Here is a 22,902-nt window from a genome sequence, read left to right on the forward strand (position 1 = left end):
TTCCCTCATCTATGTCGTTTATGTAAATTGTGAACAACAACGGGCCCAACACTGACCCCTGAGGAACACCGCTTGTGACGTGCCCCCATTCTGATTTCTCCCCATTTATGCAAACTCTCTGCTGTCTATTTGTCAGCCATGCCTCTACCCAGGAAAAAATTTCTCCTCCTATTCCGTGTGCCTTAAGTTTCCTCAATAGCCTCTGGTGTGGAACTCTATCGAAAGCCTTACTGAAGTCCATATACACAATATCATATTCATTACCATGATCTACCTCCTCAAACACCTTAGTGAAAAAAGTTAGTAAATTCGTAAGACAGGAACGCCCATTTGTAAAACTGTGTTGAGATTTATTAATCAATCTGTGCCTGTCAAGATGGCTACGAATTGCTTCGGCAATTATTGATTCCATAAATTTTCCCACTATGGAGGTAAGGCTTATTGGTCTATAGTTTGAAGCCAAGGACCTGTCACCTGCCTTGTAAATAGGAATTACATTTGCCATTTTCCACTTATCAGGCACTATGCCAGTTTGTAGTGATATGTTAAAAAGATTAGCCAAAGGTATGCTAAGTTCCTCTTTACATTCTTTTAACACCCTTGCAAACAGTTCATCAGGGCCTGGGGATTTGTTAGGTTTTAGTTTCTCTATTTGTCTGAAGACCATGTCACTAGTTACTGCAATCATACATAGTTTATTATCATCCTGTTCTACATAGTCTATTATTTCAGGAATATTGCTAGTATTTTCCTGGGTGAAAATTGAGAGGAAGTAGGTATTTAGAATTTCACACACATCCTCATCACTGTCAGTGATCTGACCAGAGTTACTCAAAGTGTGACAATCTTGTCCCTAATCTTACTTCTGTATACCTGAAAGAACCCTTTTGGGTTAGTCTTTGAATCCCTTGTGACCTTAGCCTCATAATCCCTTTTTGCTTTTCTTATTCCTTTCTTTATTTCTCTATTTAATTGAATATATTGATTTCTTAACTGCCCATCCCCTCTTTTGATATGCCTATATATGCCTCTCTTTTGACCAATGAGATGTTTTAATCTATTGTTCATCCATTTGGGATCATTTTTGTTAGATCTTATTTCCCTACTCCGAACAAAAGTTGTCTGGGCAGCTAGAACTATGCTCTGAAAAACGTCATATTGGCAACAAAGATCACCTACCTGACCCATAGTCAGGACATCCCAATTTAGCCCACCCATGTAATTTTTCAGTCCCATGAAGTCGGCCAAGCGAAAATCTGGGACAGAGATTTGATTGCAGTTATCTGGGTAATTCCATGATATATTGAAACTAAGTGATTTGTGATCACTTTCCCCAAGCTCATCATTAACCTCAAGATTATTAATTAGTGAATCTTTGTTGGCAAGAACCAAGTCAAGCAGATTGTTGCCTCTAGTTGGTTCTGTCACAACCTGTTCTAAAAAGCAATCCTGAACCGTATCAAGAAAGTCACTAGACTCAAGATTTCCTGTCATATTGTTCCAATCAATTTGTCTAAAGTTAAAATCTCCCAATATCACAACATTTTCATATCTAGATGCCTTATGAATTTCGTCCCATAACAGCTTACTGCCCTCCCTATCAAGGTTTGGGGGCCTATAAATCACACCCAAAACTAATTTGTCACGTCCCTCGAGAAACTGTAGCCAAACAGATTCTGTGTTCGATGTTTCTAATCATATATCATGGCTAAGACAACAATTTAAATTTTCTGACATACACCGCCACACCACCACCCTTCCTGTTGACCCTATCAGTGTGGAATAGTTTATAATCCTGTATGTTGCATTCAGAAGGCATTTCTCTATCTTTCAGGTTGAACCAGGTCTCTGTTATACCAATAATATCTATAGTACCTACACTTGCAAGTAATCTTAGCTCATCTATCTTATTTCTTAGACTCCTACTATTTGTATAGTAAACCTTAAGGGAGCTAGTCACTCGTTGCCCTCTACTATCTCTCTTTGTTTGTTGATCAATTGATTTGCCATTACTAGCAACTTTATTTAAAATATTGTCTTTTAAACATATCCCTGAGGTATCCCGGTAATAACTGCTGTTTTTAACCCTAATGCTGCAGTCTGATTGTTTCCCACAAACACCCATACCTCTATAATCTATCAGTTTAAATTCCTAGACAAGTCATCAATTACCCTCTCAATTGAATTGGCTAATGCAACCACTCCATCCCCAGAGAGATGAACCCCATCCCTTGCATACATATCACGTTTGCCAAAGAATAGGTCCCAGTTATCAATGAATGGGATTGCAAGTTCCTTGCAGTACCTGTCTAGCCAGCAATTTATACAAATTGCCCTAGACATCCATTCATTGCCCACTTCCTTTCTAGGCAAAATGCTACATATGACTGGGATCCCTCCCTCAGACCTAACTACTTCTATGGCTGACCTGTACTTATCCAGCAGCTCCTCTCTCCTGCCCTTCCCAATGTCATTACCTCCAGCACTAAGACAGATAATGGGCTTGTTCCCATTACCTGCCATAATATTATCCAACCTGCTGACTATGTCACCAACACCAGCTCCAGGAAGACACACACACTGTCTGATATTTCTGTCTCTGTTACAAAATGCACGGTCCATATATCTTACCTGAGAATCGCCTTCTATTAAAATATTCTTACCTTGATTAGCAGGGGAATCAGTGGTACCTTCATCCTCACTAACCACTGAAGTACACTTGTCTTGGAGAACAGAGAATCGATTTCCTACCTTCACATCTTCTCTATCAACTCTCCTCATCTTCCTTCTTCCTGAACTGTGAACCACTTGTAGATCTTAATACTACTGATTGCAAAAAAGGATTTAGGAGTTCTGGTTAGCAGTAACCTAAAACCAAGACAACAGTGCATTAGTGTTCGCAATAAAGCTAACAGAATTCTTGGCTTCATATCTAGAAGTATAAATAATAGAAGTTCTCAGGTTGTTCTTCAACTTTATATATCCTTGGTTAGGCCTCATTTAGACTATGCTGCTCAGTTCTGGTCACCGTATTACAGAATGGATATAAATGCTCTGGAAAACGTACAGAGGAGGATGACAAAGATGATCCCATGTATCAGAAATCTTCCCTATGAGGATAGACTGAGGGCCCTGAATGTGCACTCTCTCGAAAGTCGTAGAATTAGGGGGGATATGATCGAGGTGTATAAATGGAAAACGGGAATAAATAAAGGGGATGTAAATATTTATTATTATTTTTTATTATCACACTGGCCGATTCCCACCAAGGCAGGGTGGCCCGAAAAAGAAAAACTTTCACCATCATTCACTCCATCACTGTCTTGCCAGAAGGGTGCTTTACACTACAGTTTTTAAACTGCAACATTAACACCCCTCCTTCAGAGTGCAGGCACTGTACTTCCCATCTCCAGGACTCAAGTCCGGCCTGCCGGTTTCCCTGAACCCCTTCATAAATGTTACTTTGCTCACACTCCAACAGCATGTCAAGTATTAAAAACCATTTGTCTCCATTCACTCCTATCAAACACGCTCACGCATGCCTGCTGGAAGTCCAAGCCCCTCGCACACAAAACTTCCTTTACCCCTCCCTCCAACCTTTCCTAGGCCGACCCCTACCCCGCCTTCCTTCCACTACAGACTGATACACTCTTGAAGTCATTCTGTTTCGCTCCATTCTCTCTACATGTCCGAACCACCTCAACAACCCTTCCTCAGCCCTCTGGACAACAGTTTTGGTAATCCCTCACCTCCTCCTAACTTCCAAACTACGAATTCTCTGCATTATATTCACACCACACATTGCCCTCAGACATGACATCTCCACTGCCTCTAGCCTTCTCCTTGCTGCAACATTCATCACCCATGCTTCACACCCATATAAGAGTGTTGGTAAAACTATACTCTCATACATTCCCCTCTTTGCCTCCAAGGACAAAGTTCTTTGTCTCCACAGACTCCTAAGTGCACCACTCACCCATTTCCCCTCATCAATTCTATGATTCACCTCATCTTTCATAGACCCATCCGCTGACACGTCCACTCCCAAATATCCGAATACATTCACCTCCTCATAACCTCATAACCTTACTCTTTCCTGTATTCACTTTTAATTTTCTTCTTTTGCATACCCTACCAAATTCATCCACCAATCTCTGCAACTTCTCTTCAGAATTTAATTATCACAACATATTTGAGGGTGCTTCTCCATGGGGAAGTGGAACAGAATTCTTCCTCCCTAAGTCATGCGTGTCGTAAGAGGCTACTAAAATGCCAGGAGCAAGGGGCTAGCAACCCTTTCTCCTGTATATATTACTAAAAGTAAAAGGAGAAAGTTTCATTTTTCCTTTTGGGCCACCCTGCCTCGGTGGGATATGGCCAGTGAATTGGAAGAGATGATTTGAGGGTGCTATGTCTAAGGCACAGATCTACTTAAGCAACACTGGCTCAATAATGTAGATCTATGTGGAAAAACATATAAAAGGTTGATGAAGTTTTGAATGACTCTTCTCATGTGGTTAACAGAAACGTAATTTAAGGAGTTTGTATTTATGGTTTCGTGTATGAGCACTTGCCAGTTTCTTGGAAGAACAGGTGCTCAAGAAAAAACAATCTCAAATTATTATTTTTTTCTTAACAGCTGTCTCCTGCTGCCAAGGCAGGGTTATTCAAAGAAAACACATTCATCATCATTAATTTAATCGCAGTCTTTCCCTTTCCAGAAGTCTGCTCACATCACAATCAGATTACTCTCCGACTGCAATATCCCCATCCCATTCTTTCAGAATGCAGGCACTGGCCTTCACAGCCCCTCCTATGGTCACTACACAGTCTGTGATATCTGCATAGTGAGTAATGTATAGTAAAGCCTTTTAGTGAAGCATTCATATTTTAGTTTGTATAGTAAACAGATTTAAAACTAGTAGAACACTTTTATAGATTGTGCTATAAAAAAAAAAAAAAAAGATTTATGCTTTGTTAATTGAAGCAAAATTGTAAAGAATCCTTTGTGCAAGTATGAAATTGTGCGAGATCACCAGCTATCCACAATTACAAACATTTGCATCACCCCATTTTTTGAGCAAGTATTAAAATTATTCAATTCCTAGGAAAATTAATAAAAAAAAATGCATAATGTTTAGATGACTATAAAAGCAAAAGTGATAGCTATGGCAACCAAATAATGGCTTAATAGATAGAAAAGCATACAAGATAAATTTTAAAGGAAATCTTTTAGACATGAAATCACAAATTTTTATCACGAGTACATTACCAAGAACAGGTTTCCGATTTATGTGCATTGGTAAGTTTGCTGAGAATTATCCACCAGTGATTTTTTTTTTTCAAGATATTTGCAGGATCAATCCTTATAAAAATATACCATCCACATCCCACTGTTTTGCAAGAGGTGACAAAAAAAAAAAAAATAAAAAGATAAATATGAAAGTATAAATTACAACTCTTGAAAATTCCTTTATTTCTACTGCAGTATAACAGCATTATTCATACTGTATGTGTTGGTGGTATGCAAAAGTCCTTGTACATTTGAGGGACTATGTACATGTTAATAATAATCTCTTGTGTATGTATAAAAGAATGCAGCAGTAGAAAATTGGCTATGATAAAACCCCATGTCTAATGTTATAAACATGCCTTCACGAGGTAAAATGTACTTACGTCCGGGGTCATCACAGAAATGTAAGTCAATCCTCTCTGAATAGAAGTGATATGATGTCTCAGCCACATCATACTTGTTGAAGGCTTTAGCAATGTTGGACTGGGGTGGTGGTGGGCGAGCACTGCTGCTTACACTGGCTCCATGTTGCTGTGTACTGCTACCTCGAACCTGCTGTGCTTGCTGTGCCTGGAACTCTGGTAAAGACTGGAATAGAAAATATGAAAACATTCAAATAGACCAAACAGAAGAGTTAGTCTTTTTATCTTTTTCTTCTTCTTTCAACACACCGGCCATATCCCACCAAGGTGGGGTGGCCCAAAAGGAAAAACGAAAGTTTCTCCTTTTACATTTAGTAATATATACAGGAGAAGGGGTTACTAGCCCCTTGCTCCCGGCATTTTAGTCGCCTCTTACGACACGCATGGCTTACGGAGGAAGAATTCTGTTCCACTTCCCCATGGAGAAGAAGAGTTAGTCATCCTGATTAATAACTAGCATATGGTACCCTAATTTAAATAATGAACAAAACCCCTAGGACCACTCCCAAACTTAAAAATTGGCTCCCACTCATTCAACCCTGTAACTGTTGCCCACGAAGATCTACATTACTGATACTATATACCTTTGGTATATACCTTTGACAAGTATTGAGAGTCATTCTACTCCTGGGGCCTGACCACGAGCCAGGATCATCTGGTGCTAGCCTGGTCAACCAGGCTGCTGTTGCTGGAGGCCTGCTGCCCCCACATATTCATCACAGCCTGGTTGATCTGGCACCTGGTAAAGATACTTGTCCAGCTTCCTCTTGAAGACTTCTACACTTGTTCCACAATATTTCTGACATCTTCTGGTAAGATGTTGAATAATCTGGCGCAACGGATATTGATACAGTGTTCCCTCATTGTGCCCACCACACCCCTGGTTTTCACTTGGTTTATTTTGCACTTCCTTCCATATTTCTCACTCCAGTATGTTATGACAGGGTACAGATTTGGTACCAGGAACTTGAGTACTTTCCAGGTACACAAAATCGTGCATCTCTCTTCCACTCCAGTGAGTACATATTTAAGTCAAAGGTGTTCCCAGTAATTGAAATGCTTTATTGGCTCTATGTGGATCGTAAACAATCTCTATCTGTTCCAGCTTTGATATTTCTCCTGCCCTGAATGGGGCCATCAAAACAGAGCAATATTCCAAATGAGGGAGAATTAGCAATCTGAAAAGTGTCACCGTTGCTATTATTTTCCTTGTTTTGAAGGTTCTCAATACCCACCCTGTCATTCTCCTGACTGTTGTGACCTTTGTCTTATTATGTTTTTTGAAAGGTCAGCTGACATAGTTATTCCCAAGTCTTTCACATGTTCCTTTCGTTCTATTTGATGATCCTCTTGAGTTTTGTATACAGTTCCTTTTGAGTTCTTCATTCTTTTCATACCTAAGCAGCTGGAACTTATCACCACTGAATGTCATGTTGGTCTCCACTGCCAACTGGAAAACACTGTTTTGTGTGTCATCTGCAAATGATACAAAATTCTGACGGGTATTTTCATCTATGTCTTCTATGAGGATGAGAAACAGCAGAGGTGACAGGACAGTGCCTTGGGAAACAGCTTTTTACCTCATTGATACTGGATTTTGCTCGGTTTACTACTACTTTGTGTTCTGTGTTAGGAACCTGAAAATTCATCTGTCTACCTTCCCCATAATGCCTATGGACCTCATTCTGCATGCTATCTCCCCATGATTGCATTTGTTAAATGCCTTTAAAAAGCCTGTGTATATCATCTGCGTTTCCTAGCAATCGATGACCAGAAGTGTGACAATGAAAATTATTTGCCTATGAAGCATCAATATAAATGGCAATGCATGTAGTGTGGTATATGCCCATTGCTATCCCAAAGGTATGTAGCACATCTAGAGACCTAACCAGTTGACAGTGATAGTCAGGATGACAGTGCATCCACTGGCATGGGTAGTGGGCTGTGGGCATTACTTGAACTACATGCGGCAGGGGACATGGGAAGCAAGTGGTGCAAGCACCAACCCTGGGTGGGAGCCATACCCAACACATCACACCCCAAGGAACCTAGGCTGTGTCCACTATCCCCACACAACCAGCCACAAACATCCAGCAGCCACCAGCATGACCAGCCACAAATATCCAACAGACTACATATGGGATTGCCAGGAAGTTGCACATTTTGTGCCCAATCCCAATCAATGTGATGACACAGGAATCCATCAAATTTTGTATTTCTGATGGCATCACCTTCAAAAATAATTTGTACCCTTTCATATTTTTTTGGGGGTGGGGAAATGCTAACATTATCAGCACTTTTAATTTCTGGGCTTCCAGTAGTGGAGGAGTCAAAAATCTTTACAAAACCCAAACATCCCAATGGTAAAGCTTCCTTCTATATTGCTAAGCTTTAGGGATTAAAAACCAAATAGAAATAAAGTTAACCATTGTGTATAAGTGGGCTCCTCACAAAAGAAATGCATAGTTTGGAGGTTTCACATAAAGGGGTGTTATGGGTGAAGTTTTACAATTTTCATAGATGTGATGAGTGAACAGGTCACAAGGAGGAGTAGGTCCGTCTTTTATAAATCCATAAATGCAATAAACAGATCCTTACCCTTACTTAAGTACTATTACTTAATGCTTCAATGCAAACGTATGATCTACACATCACCTACCCTTCCTAAGTTCTCCTTGCTCCTCAGCAATCCTACTTTCTGTCTTACCCCAAATCCTTTGAATAATAATTCTACCATAAACTTTTCTTAGTATATTCAACAGGCCTTTAATATGCTGGTTATCTCCCACCAAAGCAGGGTGATAATATTACCCTGCTCACACTTCAATAGCTCATCAAGTCCCAAAAACCATTCGCCTCCACTCACTCCTATCAAACATGCTCACACATGCCTGCTCTATGTCCAAGCCCATTGCACACAAAACCTTCTACCTCCTCCTCCCTCCATCCTTTTCTAGGATGACCCCTTCCCCTCCTTCCCCACCACTACAGATTTATACACTCTCCAAGTCATCCCATTTGGCTCCATCCTCTCTAAATGACCAAACAACCTCAACAACCCCTCCTTAGCAGGCTTATCCCTTATAATTCTAACATTCTCTCTTGTCCACCTTTCCCTTATACAAGGGAACTATGCATACTCTCTAACAATCCTTGGGTACCTTCCATTCTTTCATGAATATATTGTACACACAAACCACTCCAACATTATCTCCACCATCTTTCAACATCTTTGTCTTAGCCCCATTTATCCCAGCCATTTATCCCTTTACTCATTTTCTTTCTACCCACTGCCTCATGCACTTTAGCCCCCACATCCACCTCAGGCTCTTCCTCATTCCTATATGTTATCCTACCCTACCCTGTGCATGAAATCACTGCCTCCCCTTCATCACTAACATTCAACAACTCATTAAAATAGCCTTTCAGTCTTTCCAGTACCTCCACATCTAACATCTCCCCTCTTTTGCCCTTAATTGCTAAGTCTATTTGCTCTTCAGGCTTCGTGACTTTATTGCTCTTTCCAAAACTGCTTTTATTTCTCACAGAAAAAAAAAAGCTTATAAAAGACTGGCCCATTCTCTCACTAGCTCTCCTTCCACATTCCCTCACTGCTATTTTAATCTCCCACTTCCTCTCCTTAAGTCTATCATTTTTACATTGTAAAAGCCTTTCATATGCTACTATTTATTCCATTACCACCTCTTAACCCTATCATTCTACTAGTCACTTCTCTTCCCACCTGCACCCATCTTCCTGTATTCACACACCTCTGATGCACTCTCCAGCAGTGCATTCTTAAATTCACCCCATGCTTTCTCAACCACCTCATTTCACTAGTGTAACTTCTTAATGGTCCAAGTTGGAACAAAATATAATCACAAGTTTCGATCTCCTAAGTGTGGGGTTATTTATGTATAACTTATCTTTTCCCCAATAGTTCCTTATATGTATTTCTGAAACTGTCTCCATCCTTAATTAATTTATTCATTTTCACTTCTCCCTTACCAACCACTGCCAGTTTCACTGTAGCTACCACTAAATGATCAGACAAATCTACTACCCCTCTAGGAACACAAATCCAGAAGTCTCCCTATTAACTTTTTTTCTACTAATACATGCTCTTGTCAAAATGTTATCATTGCATCCTATATCTAAAATTTATTTATTCCCTCTCTCAAAATAAGTATTGCCTATTACCAAACATTTTTCTGCACACAACTCAATTAAGGGTACCTTATCTTAATTTAGCCCTGGCACTTCAAACTTTCCTCCTACACCGTCTACAACTGTCTCATTCACTTTAGCATAAAGGTTCTCCCAGAGCAATAATCGTCTAATTTGGTTCAAAACTCCCTCAAATACACACAACTTGAGCAAGTGATGGTGAAAGTGTTTCTTCTATTTTGGGGTCATCCTACCTAGGTGGGAGACAGCAAAGAGCAACTGTGACAATTCCCACTTTGTGTTTGATTCTTTATCTTTTAACTCCACACCTCTTGCCAAGACCCTAGCATTCACTTCTCTTACAACCCCATCTATAAATATATTAAACAACCACGGTGACATCACACATCCTTGTCTAAGGCCTACTTTTACTGGAAAATAATCTCCCTCTCTCCTACATACTCTAACCTGAGCCTCACTATCCTCGTAAAAACTCTTCACTGCTTTCAGTAACCTACCTCCTATACCATACACCTGCAACATCTGCCACAATTAATTCTTTCTTATCATTTGTATTGCACGCAGAATTTTCTTCAACTTTTTAGTAACTGAATACAAAACGGGTTAATAGACCCTTATTCCCGGGATCTTTGTCACTTTTTACATCACACACGGCTTACAGGGGAATAAATTATATAGCCCACTAATACCAAGGGACTAATATGAACAGATAATTCAGAAAGGTAAAGGTTAAAATAATTTGATTATTCAGAAAGGATAGAGCAGAGTAGATTGACCAAGCACAAGTAAAAATTTGGGGATGAAACAAGAGGTAGATCATTCTAGGAAGGGTTAAGAGGCAGTAATGAAGGTTTTAAGTGGTAAGAACTTGAGCATCTAACAGGTCTGCGAGTGATGCTACATCAGAGTAACTGGAGATAAGGTATAGCCATACGTAATGTTTTAGTCTCCCCTTCAGCAGGTCTTCTCTAACTGATACAGTTAATGAATTCAATTAGCATTCTGATCAGTATAAAAGGGACACTCTACTGCACTTAGTTCTTAAAAGGAAAAATATGTTCTGGAAAGTTTCAACCAATAATTTTAGTAATACAAACACTTACTGAACATTCAATAAATTACAGTTTGATGAAAGAACCATTTTTTACCAGTTTAGACGTAATATACTGAACACTTATCATATAAATGCTACACACATCTTTTAACGAATCATTGCCCTCATAACCTTATCTCCAGAATAAGAACTATCAAGAAATACACAGAAATGCAAAGAGAATAATGAAAGTAAGCAGAAGTTTGCAAGATTTATCCAAAATCTTGCATGCTCTCGAGAGTGAAAGAACACCAGCAATCCTGTTGAAATGCTAAACATTTAACAGACTTTTGTTTCACACACACAACACAACAGTAGTACTCTCTTGGATAGTTGCCATCTACTAACCTACTAGGTAAGGGGTATTACATTATTTTATTTATGATAGGCTCGAGATCTTTTGTACAATTACAAGTTCATCACCAGGCAAGGGATTTTACTACCAACTTTTAATCTGGGCAACAAATACTTGCTATATTTAATAACTATTTCATTATGCAAATGGAATATACATAAATTAACTTACTTCTAGCTTCCTTATAGCCTTTGTCTTTTGTGACTGCTGGGTTGCCTGCCGAATTAGATCGGAAAGAGAGTCGATGAAATGGAAAGTTGCAGTGAGCTGAGAGTCTGTCAATACCCATAACACATCATCCATGAGTAACACAAGACGGCAGCCAACAACCGAACAGTCTGGAATAGTTTTTATGTTCTGTATAATGAGCTTTCAAGAAAATATTATGCCTTTAGTGTACTCTCTCTCTCTCCCTCACACAGAAATGAACAATCTTATCAAAAACAGCTATTCAGGTATTTTTATAAGTAGAAAAAATACTATACCTGCTAATTTCTTTTTTATTGTAATTCTGCATCGTGCTTGATTAGTTATAAGTCTAAGTGGAGTAAGTGTTTGGTCTCGACTTGACCGAGCTTCTATCCTCAATGTCTGCCATGACAGCTGCAATTAACAACTCATAATTACTATACTGAATGAACAATAAAACAATATAAAAATAAATATATTATTCTAATGCAAGAAAACAGTTTTTTAGCTACAACTACAGCCTCTCCTCACTTAATGATGGAGTTCCATTCCTAAGAACACGTTGGTGAACGAATTTGTAGCTAAATGAGGAGCATACTACTATAGTGGTAGTGAGTTTGTGCCAACCATCTTTGATAGAATTAATGTCACCTTTGTACCATTTATAATATTTCTGGTATATTTTTAAATGTTTATACAGTACTGTATATTGTAATAAACAGAATAGGGTTAATCAGCCCTAATGTACATTATTTAGGTATGCACACTAGTCAGAGAACCCATCGTACGTCTGACTCTTCGGTAAATGAGTACATCACTAAGTGAGGAGAGGCTGTATTTGGTTTTAAATAAACCAACCACTTCAGTAAAATGCACAACAAAATTTTATTTAGGATTTTCAAAATAAACTTACCAGTACTAAACAGTTAGGCTCATACTAGTACTGTATTCCCCAAACTTACAGGAAAGTTAACTGCACACATCCTATGTGAAACTTGATACTTTGTATTTAAAATTAAGCTTAAAAATAAGATGGAAAGAGATCAAAGCAAACAGTATGTACAACTTGTATAAAAGCTACCATATCTGAATGTGTAGAGCAAAACACAAAAGATACTAAGCAATCATCATCATTGGGAAATATATGGCACTTCACAAATAAGTCAGTGAAATTTACAAATGATACCACTTACATTATCTCAAACTTAAGTGTCCTAAAAAAAAAATGAATGACCCAAGAAAAAATTGGAGACATCACTTGCATAACACACTTATTAAATCTGCACATTCAATGTATAAACATACAGGAAGCAGTATGTATTATGGCCAAGATTCACTACCATGCATCACAAGTTACATTATTTACATTATGCAATACATGTTTGCTTTCAATTGCCTTCTTTTACATGCCCTCCCAAATTCGTCCACCAACCTTTGAACTTCTCTTCAGAATCTCCCAAAAGCACAGTGTTATCAGCAAAAAGCAACTGTGACAGCTTCCACTTTGTATTAGATTCTTTATTTTCAATCTCACACCTCTTCCCAACACTTTAACATTCAATTCCCTCACAACTCATCTATAAATATGTGTATTAAACAACCACAGTGAATCATGCATCCCTGGTTAAGGCCTACTTTTACTGACAAATAATCTCCCTCTCTCCTACATAACTTAACCTGAGACTCGTTATCCTAATAAAAACTATTAACTGCTTTCAATATACTTCCCCATCTCCAAGAGTAAGTCAAGCTTACTGGTTCCTCTGAATTCCTTCAGAAGTGTTACCTTAATATATTCTCTAATATCATCATACGTAAAGTTTGACAAGTAGAATAAAGCTAATAAAAATACATGAAAACACCACCTCTTTGAAGATTAAAAGTTCTCCTCTTTCAACATCCTTTAGCCGTGTTGTGCGAAGGTCAGCTTTTTGCCAGAATGGATTTTTGGAGTCCAGTACAATTCGTGAAAGCTAAAGAAAAAAAAGTTTCAGATAATATATGACAACTGACAGATTATGAAAACTGATCTTACACAATGTCAACTTAGGCACACATTATCATAATGTCATAATTGAAAAATAATACCGCCTAAGTTGGAGTACGAGTCAACATGGGAAAAAAAAAAAATAACTACAGCAAAGGGATTAATTTATCTTTGGCCAAGCTTACAGTATTCTGGAATCTTACAAAAATGTCCTAAGCTGCAAGAATTTAAACACGTTATTCAAATGTACTAGAGTAAGAAATGTTAGGAAATGACATTAAAGGAAATGAATTTTTTTAGAGATAAATAATTACTCTTTTCTTCAACAAACTGGCCATATCCCACTGAGGCAGGGTGACCCAAAAAGAATGAAAGTTTCTCTTTTTAAATTTAGTAATGTATACAGGAGAAGGGGTTACTAGCCCCTTGCTCCTGGCATTTCAGTTGCCTCTTACAACACACATGGCTTACTGAGAAAGAATTCTGTTCCATGAATGTCCAGTACTTCAGAAAACATTATACAGTACATATATACTGGCTATAAGATGACCTGGGAGGGGCATAACCCCAGGAATAAGACAAGCAGGTATATTTTAAGCCTTTACAGATAAGAGTAAACCCGGCTCTTACTACAGGAGTAGTCAATACACGTAGTATTTTCATATACTATGAGGAAACTAATGATGTTTACACTATATATATACAGGTACCATCCGGCTTACGACCGAGTTCGGTTCCGAGAAACCCGTCGTAAGTCGAAATGGATGTAAGTCGAACCTTACTACTGAATATCAATATCACATTTTTGTAATGACTATTTTATTGTTTTATTTTGGTATTTCATTTTTTACTTTACTTTTTATACTGTTAGTACTGTATTTTATACTGTAAGGTTTAGGATAAACACTCTGTGCAACACAAACAGTTGTTTATTTCCCAGAAATTTGGCATAGAAAACAAGGTTGTAAGTCGAATGGTCGTATGTCGAGCAGGTCGTAAGTCAGATGCAAGGTGTATACTGTTTATCACTATGGGATAAATAGATGGAACTAAATTAGGTGTTTCCTGCCTAGCAACAATATGTATAGTGTTTGCATATCCTCTGCATCATCTGGGCTAAAATGTGAGGATACTAGAGATATTGTTTATATACAAACTTGTTTATTACCTTGGAAGCCTAAATTTCTGATCACTGAGGGACTCCAACAGCAATGTCATATTTCTGTACTGCAGCCCTACAATTATAATCAACATTGAGGAGCTAATTGTATACTTGGACATGTACTCAACAGCAAAACTTAATTATTTTGAAATTTGCTGAGCTGGAGGAGAGTAAATCAGCAGTTTCTTGACTGAGTAGTAAGGCAGGTAATATTTATGTAGAGTAGGAGCCCTGTATATGCGGGTTCAGTTATCTGCAGCTTACCGTGGCCTAAAAATAACCCTTAATTTTACAGTGGACCCCCGGTTATCGGCCAACTTGGTGATCAGCTGGTTTTTTGGCGCCCAGTTATCAGTCATTAATTCGGTGATTGGCCGTTTGGGACGCATCCTTCTGCTGGCCCTAGCAGGTGGACGGCTGTCTCTCTAGGTGGCTGAGGAAGCTTCTGATCATACATCCAATCATTTCGCTTATTTACCATTGTAGTTCGTGTTATTTTGGCAGTGCAACTGTGAAATAAGTAACCATGACTCCAAAGAAAGTTCCTGTGGTAAAGAAAGTGAGAAATGCCATGGAATTCAAGAGTGAAGTGTAGCAGGCATGCAGGCAGTGCAGCTGGCATGCAGGGAGTGTAGCAGTCATGCAGGGAGTGTAGCAGTCATGCAGGGAGTGTAGCAGTCATGCAGGGAGTGTAGCAGTCATGCAGGGAGTGTAGCAGGCATGCAGGGAGTGTAGCAGGCATGCAGGAAGTGTAACAGGCATGCAGGGAGTGTAACAAGCATGCAGGGAGTGTAACAAGCATGCAGGGAGTGTAACAGGCATGCAGGGAGTGTAACAGGCATGCAGGGAGTGTAACAGGCATGCAGGGAGTGTAACAGGCATGCAGGGAGTGTAACAGGCATGCAGGGAGTGTAACAGGCATGCAGGGAGTGTAGCACACATGCAGGGAGTGTAGCACACATGCAGGGAGTGTAGCACACATGAAGGGAGTGTAGCACACATGAAGGGAGTGTAGCACACATGCAGGGAGTGTAACAAGCATGCAAGGAGTGTAACAAGCATGCAGGGAGTGTAACAAGCATGCAGGGAGTGTAACAAGCATGCAGGGAGTGTAGCAGATATGCAGGGAGTATAGCAGGCATGCAAGGAGTGTAACAAGCATGCAGGGAGTGTAGCAGATATACAGGGAGTGTAGTAGGCATGCAAGGAATGTAACAGGCATGCAGGGAGCATAACAAGCATGCAGGGAGTGTAGCAGATATGCAGGGAGTGTAGCAGATATGCAGGGAGTACAGCAGGCATACAAGGGGTGTAACAAGCATGCAGGGAGTGTAGCAGATATGCAGGGAGTGTAGCAGGCATGCAAGAAGTATAACAGGCATGCAGAGAGTGTAGCAGGCACGCAAGGAGTGTAGCAGGCACGCAAGGAGTGTAGCAGGCATGCAAGGAGTGTAGCAGGCATGCAGGGAATATAGCAGGCATGCAGGGAGTGTAACAGGCATGCAGGGAGTAACAGGCATGCAAGGAGTGTAGCAGATATGCAGAGTATAGCAGGCATGCAGGGAGTGTAGCAGGCATGCAGGGAGTGTAGCAGGCATGCAGGGAGTGTAGCAGGCATGCAGGGAGTGTAGCAGGCATGCAGGGAGTGTAGCAGGCATGCAGGGAGTGTAGCAGGCATGCAGGGAGTGTAGCAGGCATGCAGGGAGTGTAGGAGATATGCAGGGAGTATAGCAGGAATGCAAGGAGTATAGCAGGAATGCAAGGAGTATAGCAGGAATGCAAGGAGTGTAGCAGGCATGCAGGAAGTGTAGCAGTCATTCCAGAAGCCAGCATCAGTCTTCAATAAAGGCATGTAATACTGATTTAATTGCTAATTTTTTTTTTTTTTGTGAATATTTTTGTCTGGAACGGATTAATTGTATTTACATCAATTCTTATGGGAAATATTATTTCAGTTTTTGGCCGAGCTTCTGGAACAGACTACAGCCAATAACCGAGGGTCCACTGTACTTAATAACGCCCTCAAAGTGCAAAAGTAGTGATGGTGACAGTTTTTCAAAGCCTAAGAGAAGCCATTAAGTGCTTCCTATCAGTGAAAAAGTGATAATTCTCCACTTATTGTATCATTTATCAATTAAACTTTATCAAGGGTGTATGTAATATAGGTTTCACTACTACCCAAGGTTTCGGTATATGCAGCAACTCCTTTAACGTACCCCTGTGGATATTAGGGTCCCACTGTATTCTCTGCTTCCCTAAACTTGCATCATCAGGGTTAAAAATAAGAGGATACTGGATACATCATCAGTATTGTATGTACTTTATATACACTGCATCAGCTAGGTTGTTATACCTTTATTTTATGGTGAATAGCTGAGCGAGGTCTGACTGCCACCAATGCTCTCTTGCTTATGTATGTATGTATGTATGTATGTGTGTGTGTGTGTGTGTGTGTGTGTGTGTGTGTGTGTGTGTGTGTGTGTGTGTGTGTGTGTGTGTGTGTGTGTGTGTGTGTGTGTGTGTGTGTGTGTGTGTGTGTGTGTGTGTGTGTGTGTGTGTGTGTGTGTGTGTGTGTGTGTGTGTGTGTGTGTGTGTGTGTGTGTGTGTGTGTGTGTGTGTGTGTGTGTACGTACTCACCTAGTTGAGGTTGCGGGGGTCGAGTCCGAGCTCCTGGCCCCGCCTCTTCACTGATCGCTACTAGGTCACTCTCCCTGAGCCTGAGCTTTATCATACCTCTGCTTCAAGCTATGTATGGATCCTGCCTCCACTACATCACTTCCCAAACTATTCCACTTACTGACTACTCTGTGGCTGAAGAAATACTTCCTAACATCTCTGTGATTCATCTGTGTCTTCAGCTTCCAACTGTGTCCCCTTGTTACTGTGTCCAATCTCTGGAACATCCTGTCTTTGTCCACCTTGTCAATTCCTCTCAGTATTTTGTATGTCGTTATCATGTCCCCCCTATCTCTCCTGTCCTCCAGTGTCATCAGGTTGATTTCACTTAACCTCTCCTCGTAGGACATACCTCTTAGCTCTGGGACTAGTCTTGTTGCAAACCTTTGCACTTTCTCTAGTTTCTTTACGTGCTTGGCTAGGTGTGGGTTCCAAACTGGTGCCGCATACTCCAATATGGGCCTAACGTACACGGTGTACAGGGTCCTGAATGATTCCTTATTAAGATGTCGGAATGCTGTTCTGAGGTTTGCTAGGCGCCCATATGCTGCAGCAGTTATTTGGTTGATGTGCGCTTCAGGAGATGTGCCTGGTGTTATACTCACCCCAAGATCTTTTTCCTTGAGTGAGGTTTGTAGTCTCTGGCCCCCTAGACTGTACTCCGTCTGCAGTCTTCTTTGCCCTTCCCCAATCTTCATGACTTTGCACTTGGTGGGATTGAACTCCAGGAGCCAATTGCTGGACCAGGTCTGCAGCCTGTCCAGATCCCTTTGTAGTTCTGCCTGGTCTTCGATCGAGTGAATTCTTCTCATCAACTTCACGTCATCTGCAAACAGGGACACCTCACCTGGAGTTTACCTGGAGAGAGTTTCGGGGGTCAACGCCCCCGCGGCCCGGTCTGTGACCAGGCCTCCTGGTGGATCAGCGCCTGATCAACCAGGCTGTTGCTGCTGGCTGCACGCAAACCAACGTACGAGCCACAGCCCGGCTGATCAGGAACTGACTTTAGGTGCTTGTCCAGTGCCAGCTTGAAGACTGCCAGGGGTCTGTTGGTAATCCCCCTTATGTGTGCTGGGAGGCAGTTGAACAGTCTCGGGCCCCTGACACTTATTGTATGGTCTCTTAACGTGCTAGTGACACCCCTGCTTTTCATTGGGGGGATGGTGCATCGTCTGCCAAGTCTTTTGCTTTCGTAGTGAGTGATTTTCGTGTGCAAATTCGGTACTAGTCCCTCTAGGATTTTCCAGGTGTATATAATCATGTATCTCTCCCTCCTGCGTTCCAGGGAATACAGGTTTAGAAACCTCAAGCGCTCCCAGTAATTGAGGTGTTTTATCTCCGTTATGCGCGCCGTGAAAGTTCTCTGTACATTTTCTAGGTCGGCAATTTCACCTGCCTTGAAAGGTGCTGTTAGAGTGCAGCAATATTCCAGCCTAGATAGAACAAGTGACCTGAAGAGTGTCATCATGGGCTTGGCCTCCCTAGTTTTGAAGGTTCTCATTATCCATCCTGTCATTTTTCTAGCAGATGCGATTGATACAATGTTATGGTCCTTGAAGGTGAGATCCTCCGACATAATCACTCCCAGGTCTTTGACTTTGGTGTTTCGCTCTATTTCGTGGCCAGAATTTGTTTTGTACTCTGATGAAGATTTAATTTCCTCATGTTTACCATATCTGAGTAATTGAAATTTCTCATCGTTGAACTTCATATTGTTTTCTGCAGCCCACTGAAAGATTTGGTTGATGTCCGCCTGGAGCCTTGCAGTGTCTGCAATGGAAGACACTGTCATGCAGATTCGGGTGTCATCTGCAAAGGAAGACACGGTGCTGTGGCTGACATCCTTGTCTATGTCGGATATGAGGATGAGGAACAAGATGGGAGCTAGTACTGTGCCTTGTGGAACAGAGCTTTTCACCGTAGCTGCCTCGGACTTTACTCTGTTGACGACTACTCTCTGTGTTCTGTTAGTGAGGAAATTATAGATCCATCGACCGACTTTTCCTGTTATTCCTTTAGCGCGCATTTTGTGCGCTATTACGCCATGGTCACACTTGTCGAAGGCTTTTGCAAAGTCTGTATATATTACATCTGCATTCTTTTTGTCTTCTAGTGCATTTAGGACCTTGTCGTAGTGATCCAGTAGCTGAGACAGACAGGAGCGACCTGTTCTAAACCCATGTTGCCCTGGGTTGTGTAACTGATGGGTTTCTAGATGGGTGGTGATCTTGCTTCTTAGGACCCTTTCAAAGATTTTTATGATATGGGATGTTAGTGCTATTGGTCTGTAGTTCTTTGCTGTTGCTTTACTGCCCCCTTTGTGGAGTGGGGCTATGTCTGTTGTTTTTAGTAACTGAGGGACGACCCCCGTGTCCATGCTCCCTCTCCATAGGATGGAAAAGGCTCGTGATAGGGGCTTATTGCAGTTCTTGATGAACACAGAGTTCCATGAGTCTGGCCCTGGGGCAGAGTGCATGGGCATGTCATTTATCGCCTGTTCGAAGTCATTTGGCATCAGGATAACATCGGATAGGCTTGTGTTAATCAAATTTTGTGGCTCTCTCATAAAAAATTCATTTTGATCTTCGACTCTCAGTCTGGTTAGCGGCTTGCTAAAAACTGAGTCATATTGGGACTTGAGTAGCTCACTCATTTCCTTGCTGTCATCTGTGTAGGACCCATCTTGTTTAAGTAGGGGCCCAATACTGGGCGTTGTTCTCGATTTTGATTTGGCATAGGAGAAGAAATACTTTGGGTTTCTTTCGATTTCATTTATAGCTTTTAGTTCTTCCCGCGATTCCTGACTCCTAAAGGATTCTTTTAGCTTAAGTTCGATGCTTGCTATTTCTCTGACCAGTGTCTCCCTGCGCATTTCAGATATATTGACCTCTTTTAGCCGCTCTGTTATTCTTTTCCGTCGCCTGTAAAGGGAGCGCCTGTCTCTTTCTATTTTACATCTACTCCTCCTTTTTCTTAGAGGAATAAGCCTTGTGCATACATCGAGTGCCACCGAGTTAATCTGTTCTAGGCATAAGTTTGGGTCTGTGTTGCTTAGTATATCTTCCCAGCTTATATCGGTTAGGACTTGGTTTACTTTGTCCCACTTTATGTTTTTGTTATTGAAGTTGAATTTGGTGAATGCTCCCTCGTGACTAGTCTCATTTTGTCGGTCTGGGGCTCCTCGCATACATGTCTGAACCTCAATTATGTTGTGATCTGAGTATATTGTTTTTGATATGGTGACATTTCTTATCAGATCATCATTGTTAGTGAATATGAGGTCTAGTGTATTCTCCAGTCTAGTAGGCTCTATTATTTGCTGGTTTAAATTGAATTTTGTGCGAAATGACAGTAGTTTGTTGGATTATGTATTGGTAGATAAAAGACTGTTGAGTAGACTTCAGGATGTACATGTTTATAGAGGGGCCACAGATATATCAGATCACTTTCTAGTTGTAGCTACACTGAGAGTAAAAGGTAGATGGGATACAAGGAGAATAGAAGCATCAGGGAAGAGAGAGGTGAAGGTTTATAAACTAAAAGAGGAGGCAGTTAGGGTAAGATATAAACAGCTATTGGAGGATAGATGGGTTAATGAGAGCATAGGCAATGGGGTCGAAGAGGTATGGGGTAGGTTTAAAAATGTAGTGTTAGAGTGTTCAGCAGAAGTTTGTGGTTACAGGAAAGTGGGTGCAGGAGGGAAGAGGAGCGATTGGTGGAATGATGATGTAAAGAGAGTAGTAAGGGAGAAAAAGTTAGCATATGAGAGGTTTTTACAAAGTAGAAGTGATGCAAGGAGGGAAGAGTATATGGAGAAAAAGAGAGAAGTTAAGAGAGTGGTGAAGCAATGTAAAAAGAGAGCAAATGAGAGAGTGGGTGAGATGTTATCAACAAATTTTGTTGAAAATAAGAAAAAGTTTTGGAGTGAGATTAACAAGTTAAGAAAGCCTAGAGAACAAATGGATTTGTCAGTTAAAAATAGGAGAGGAGAGTTATTAAATGGAGAGTTAGAGGTATTGGGAAGATGGAAGGAATATTTTGAGGAATTGTTAAATGTTGATGAAGATAGGGAAGCTGTGATTTCGTGTATAGGGCAAGGAGGAATAACATCTTGTAGGAGTGAGGAAGAGCCAGTTGTGAGTGTGGGGGAAGTTCGTGAGGCAGTAGGTAAAATGAAAGGGGGTAAGGCAGCCGGGATTGATGGGATAAAGATAGAAATGTTAAAAGCAGGTGGGGATATAGTTTTGGAGTGGTTGGTGCAATTATTTAATAAATGTATGGAAGAGGGTAAGGTACCTAGGGATTCGCAGAGAGCATGCATAGTTCCTTTGTATAAAGGCAAAGGGGATAAAAGAGAGTGCAAAAATTATAGGGGGATAAGTCTGTTGAGTGTACCTGGTAAAGTGTATGGTAGAGTTATAATTGAAAGAATTAAGAGTAAGACGGAGAATAGGATAGCAGATGAACAAGGAGGCTTTAGGAAAGGTAGGGGGTGTGTGGACCAGGTGTTTACAGTGAAACATATAAGTGAACAGTATTTAGATAAGGCTAAAGAGGTCTTTGTGGCATTTATGGATTTGGAAAAGGCGTATGACAGGGTGGATAGGGGGGCAATGTGGCAGATGTTGCAAGTGTATGGTGTAGGAGGTAGGTTACTGAAAGCAGTGAAGAGTTTTTACGAGGATAGTGAGGCTCAAGTTAGAGTATGTAGGAAAGAGGGAAATTTTTTCCCAGTAAAAGTAGGCCTTAGACAAGGATGTGTGATGTCACCGTGGTTGTTTAATATATTTATAGATGGGGTTGTAAGAGAAGTAAATGCGAGGGTCTTGGCAAGAGGCGTGGAGTTAAAAGATAAAGAATCACACACAAAGTGGGAGTTGTCACAGCTGCTCTTTGCTGATGACACTGTGCTCTTGGGAGATTCTGAAGAGAAGTTGCAGAGATTGGTGGATGAATTTGGTAGGGTGTGCAAAAGAAGAAAATTAAAGGTGAATACAGGAAAGAGTAAGGTTATGAGGATAACAAAAAGATTAGGTGATGAAAGATTGAATATCAGATTGGAGGGAGAGAGTATGGAGGAGGTGAACGTATTCAGATATTTGGGAGTGGACGTGTCAGCGGATGGGTCTATGAAAGATGAGGTGAATCATAGAATTGATGAGGGAAAAAGAGTGAGTGGTGCACTTAGGAGTCTGTGGAGACAAAGAACTTTGTCCTTGGAGGCAAAGAGGGGAATGTATGAGAGTATAGTTTTACCAACGCTCTTATATGGGTGTGAAGCGTGGGTGATGAATGTTGCAGCGAGGAGAAGGCTGGAGGCAGTGGAGATGTCATGTCTGAGGGCAATGTGTGGTGTGAATATAATGCAGAGAATTCGTAATTTGGAAGTTAGGAGGAGGTGCGGGATTACCAAAACTGTTGTCCAGAGGGCTGAGGAAGGGTTGTTGAGGTGGTTCGGACATGTAGAGAGAATGGAGCGAAACAGAATGACTTCAAGAGTGTATCAGTCTGTAGTGGAAGGAAGGCGGGGTAGGGGT

The 22,902-nt window shown here is 40.8% G+C and overlaps 1 protein-coding gene across 1 annotated transcript in view; it reads right to left on the reverse strand.

Annotated features, from left to right (window-relative positions):
- The window catches only part of LOC128688472 (bridge-like lipid transfer protein family member 3B), a 272,927-nt gene that overhangs the window by 219,278 nt on the left and 30,747 nt on the right, over window positions 1-22,902 (reverse strand). Inside the window, exons 4-7 of the mRNA XM_070084750.1 lie at window positions 13,406-13,513; window positions 11,837-11,954; window positions 11,523-11,689; window positions 5,677-5,881 (exon numbers count right to left, since the gene is read on the reverse strand). Coding sequence (XP_069940851.1) covers window positions 5,677-5,881; window positions 11,523-11,689; window positions 11,837-11,954; window positions 13,406-13,513 — 598 coding nt within the window. The remainder of the gene's footprint in view (window positions 1-5,676; window positions 5,882-11,522; window positions 11,690-11,836; window positions 11,955-13,405; window positions 13,514-22,902) is intronic.

This window comes from Cherax quadricarinatus, chromosome 13 (assembly GCF_038502225.1).
Source record: "Cherax quadricarinatus isolate ZL_2023a chromosome 13, ASM3850222v1, whole genome shotgun sequence".
NCBI lineage: Eukaryota > Metazoa > Arthropoda > Malacostraca > Decapoda > Parastacidae > Cherax > Cherax quadricarinatus.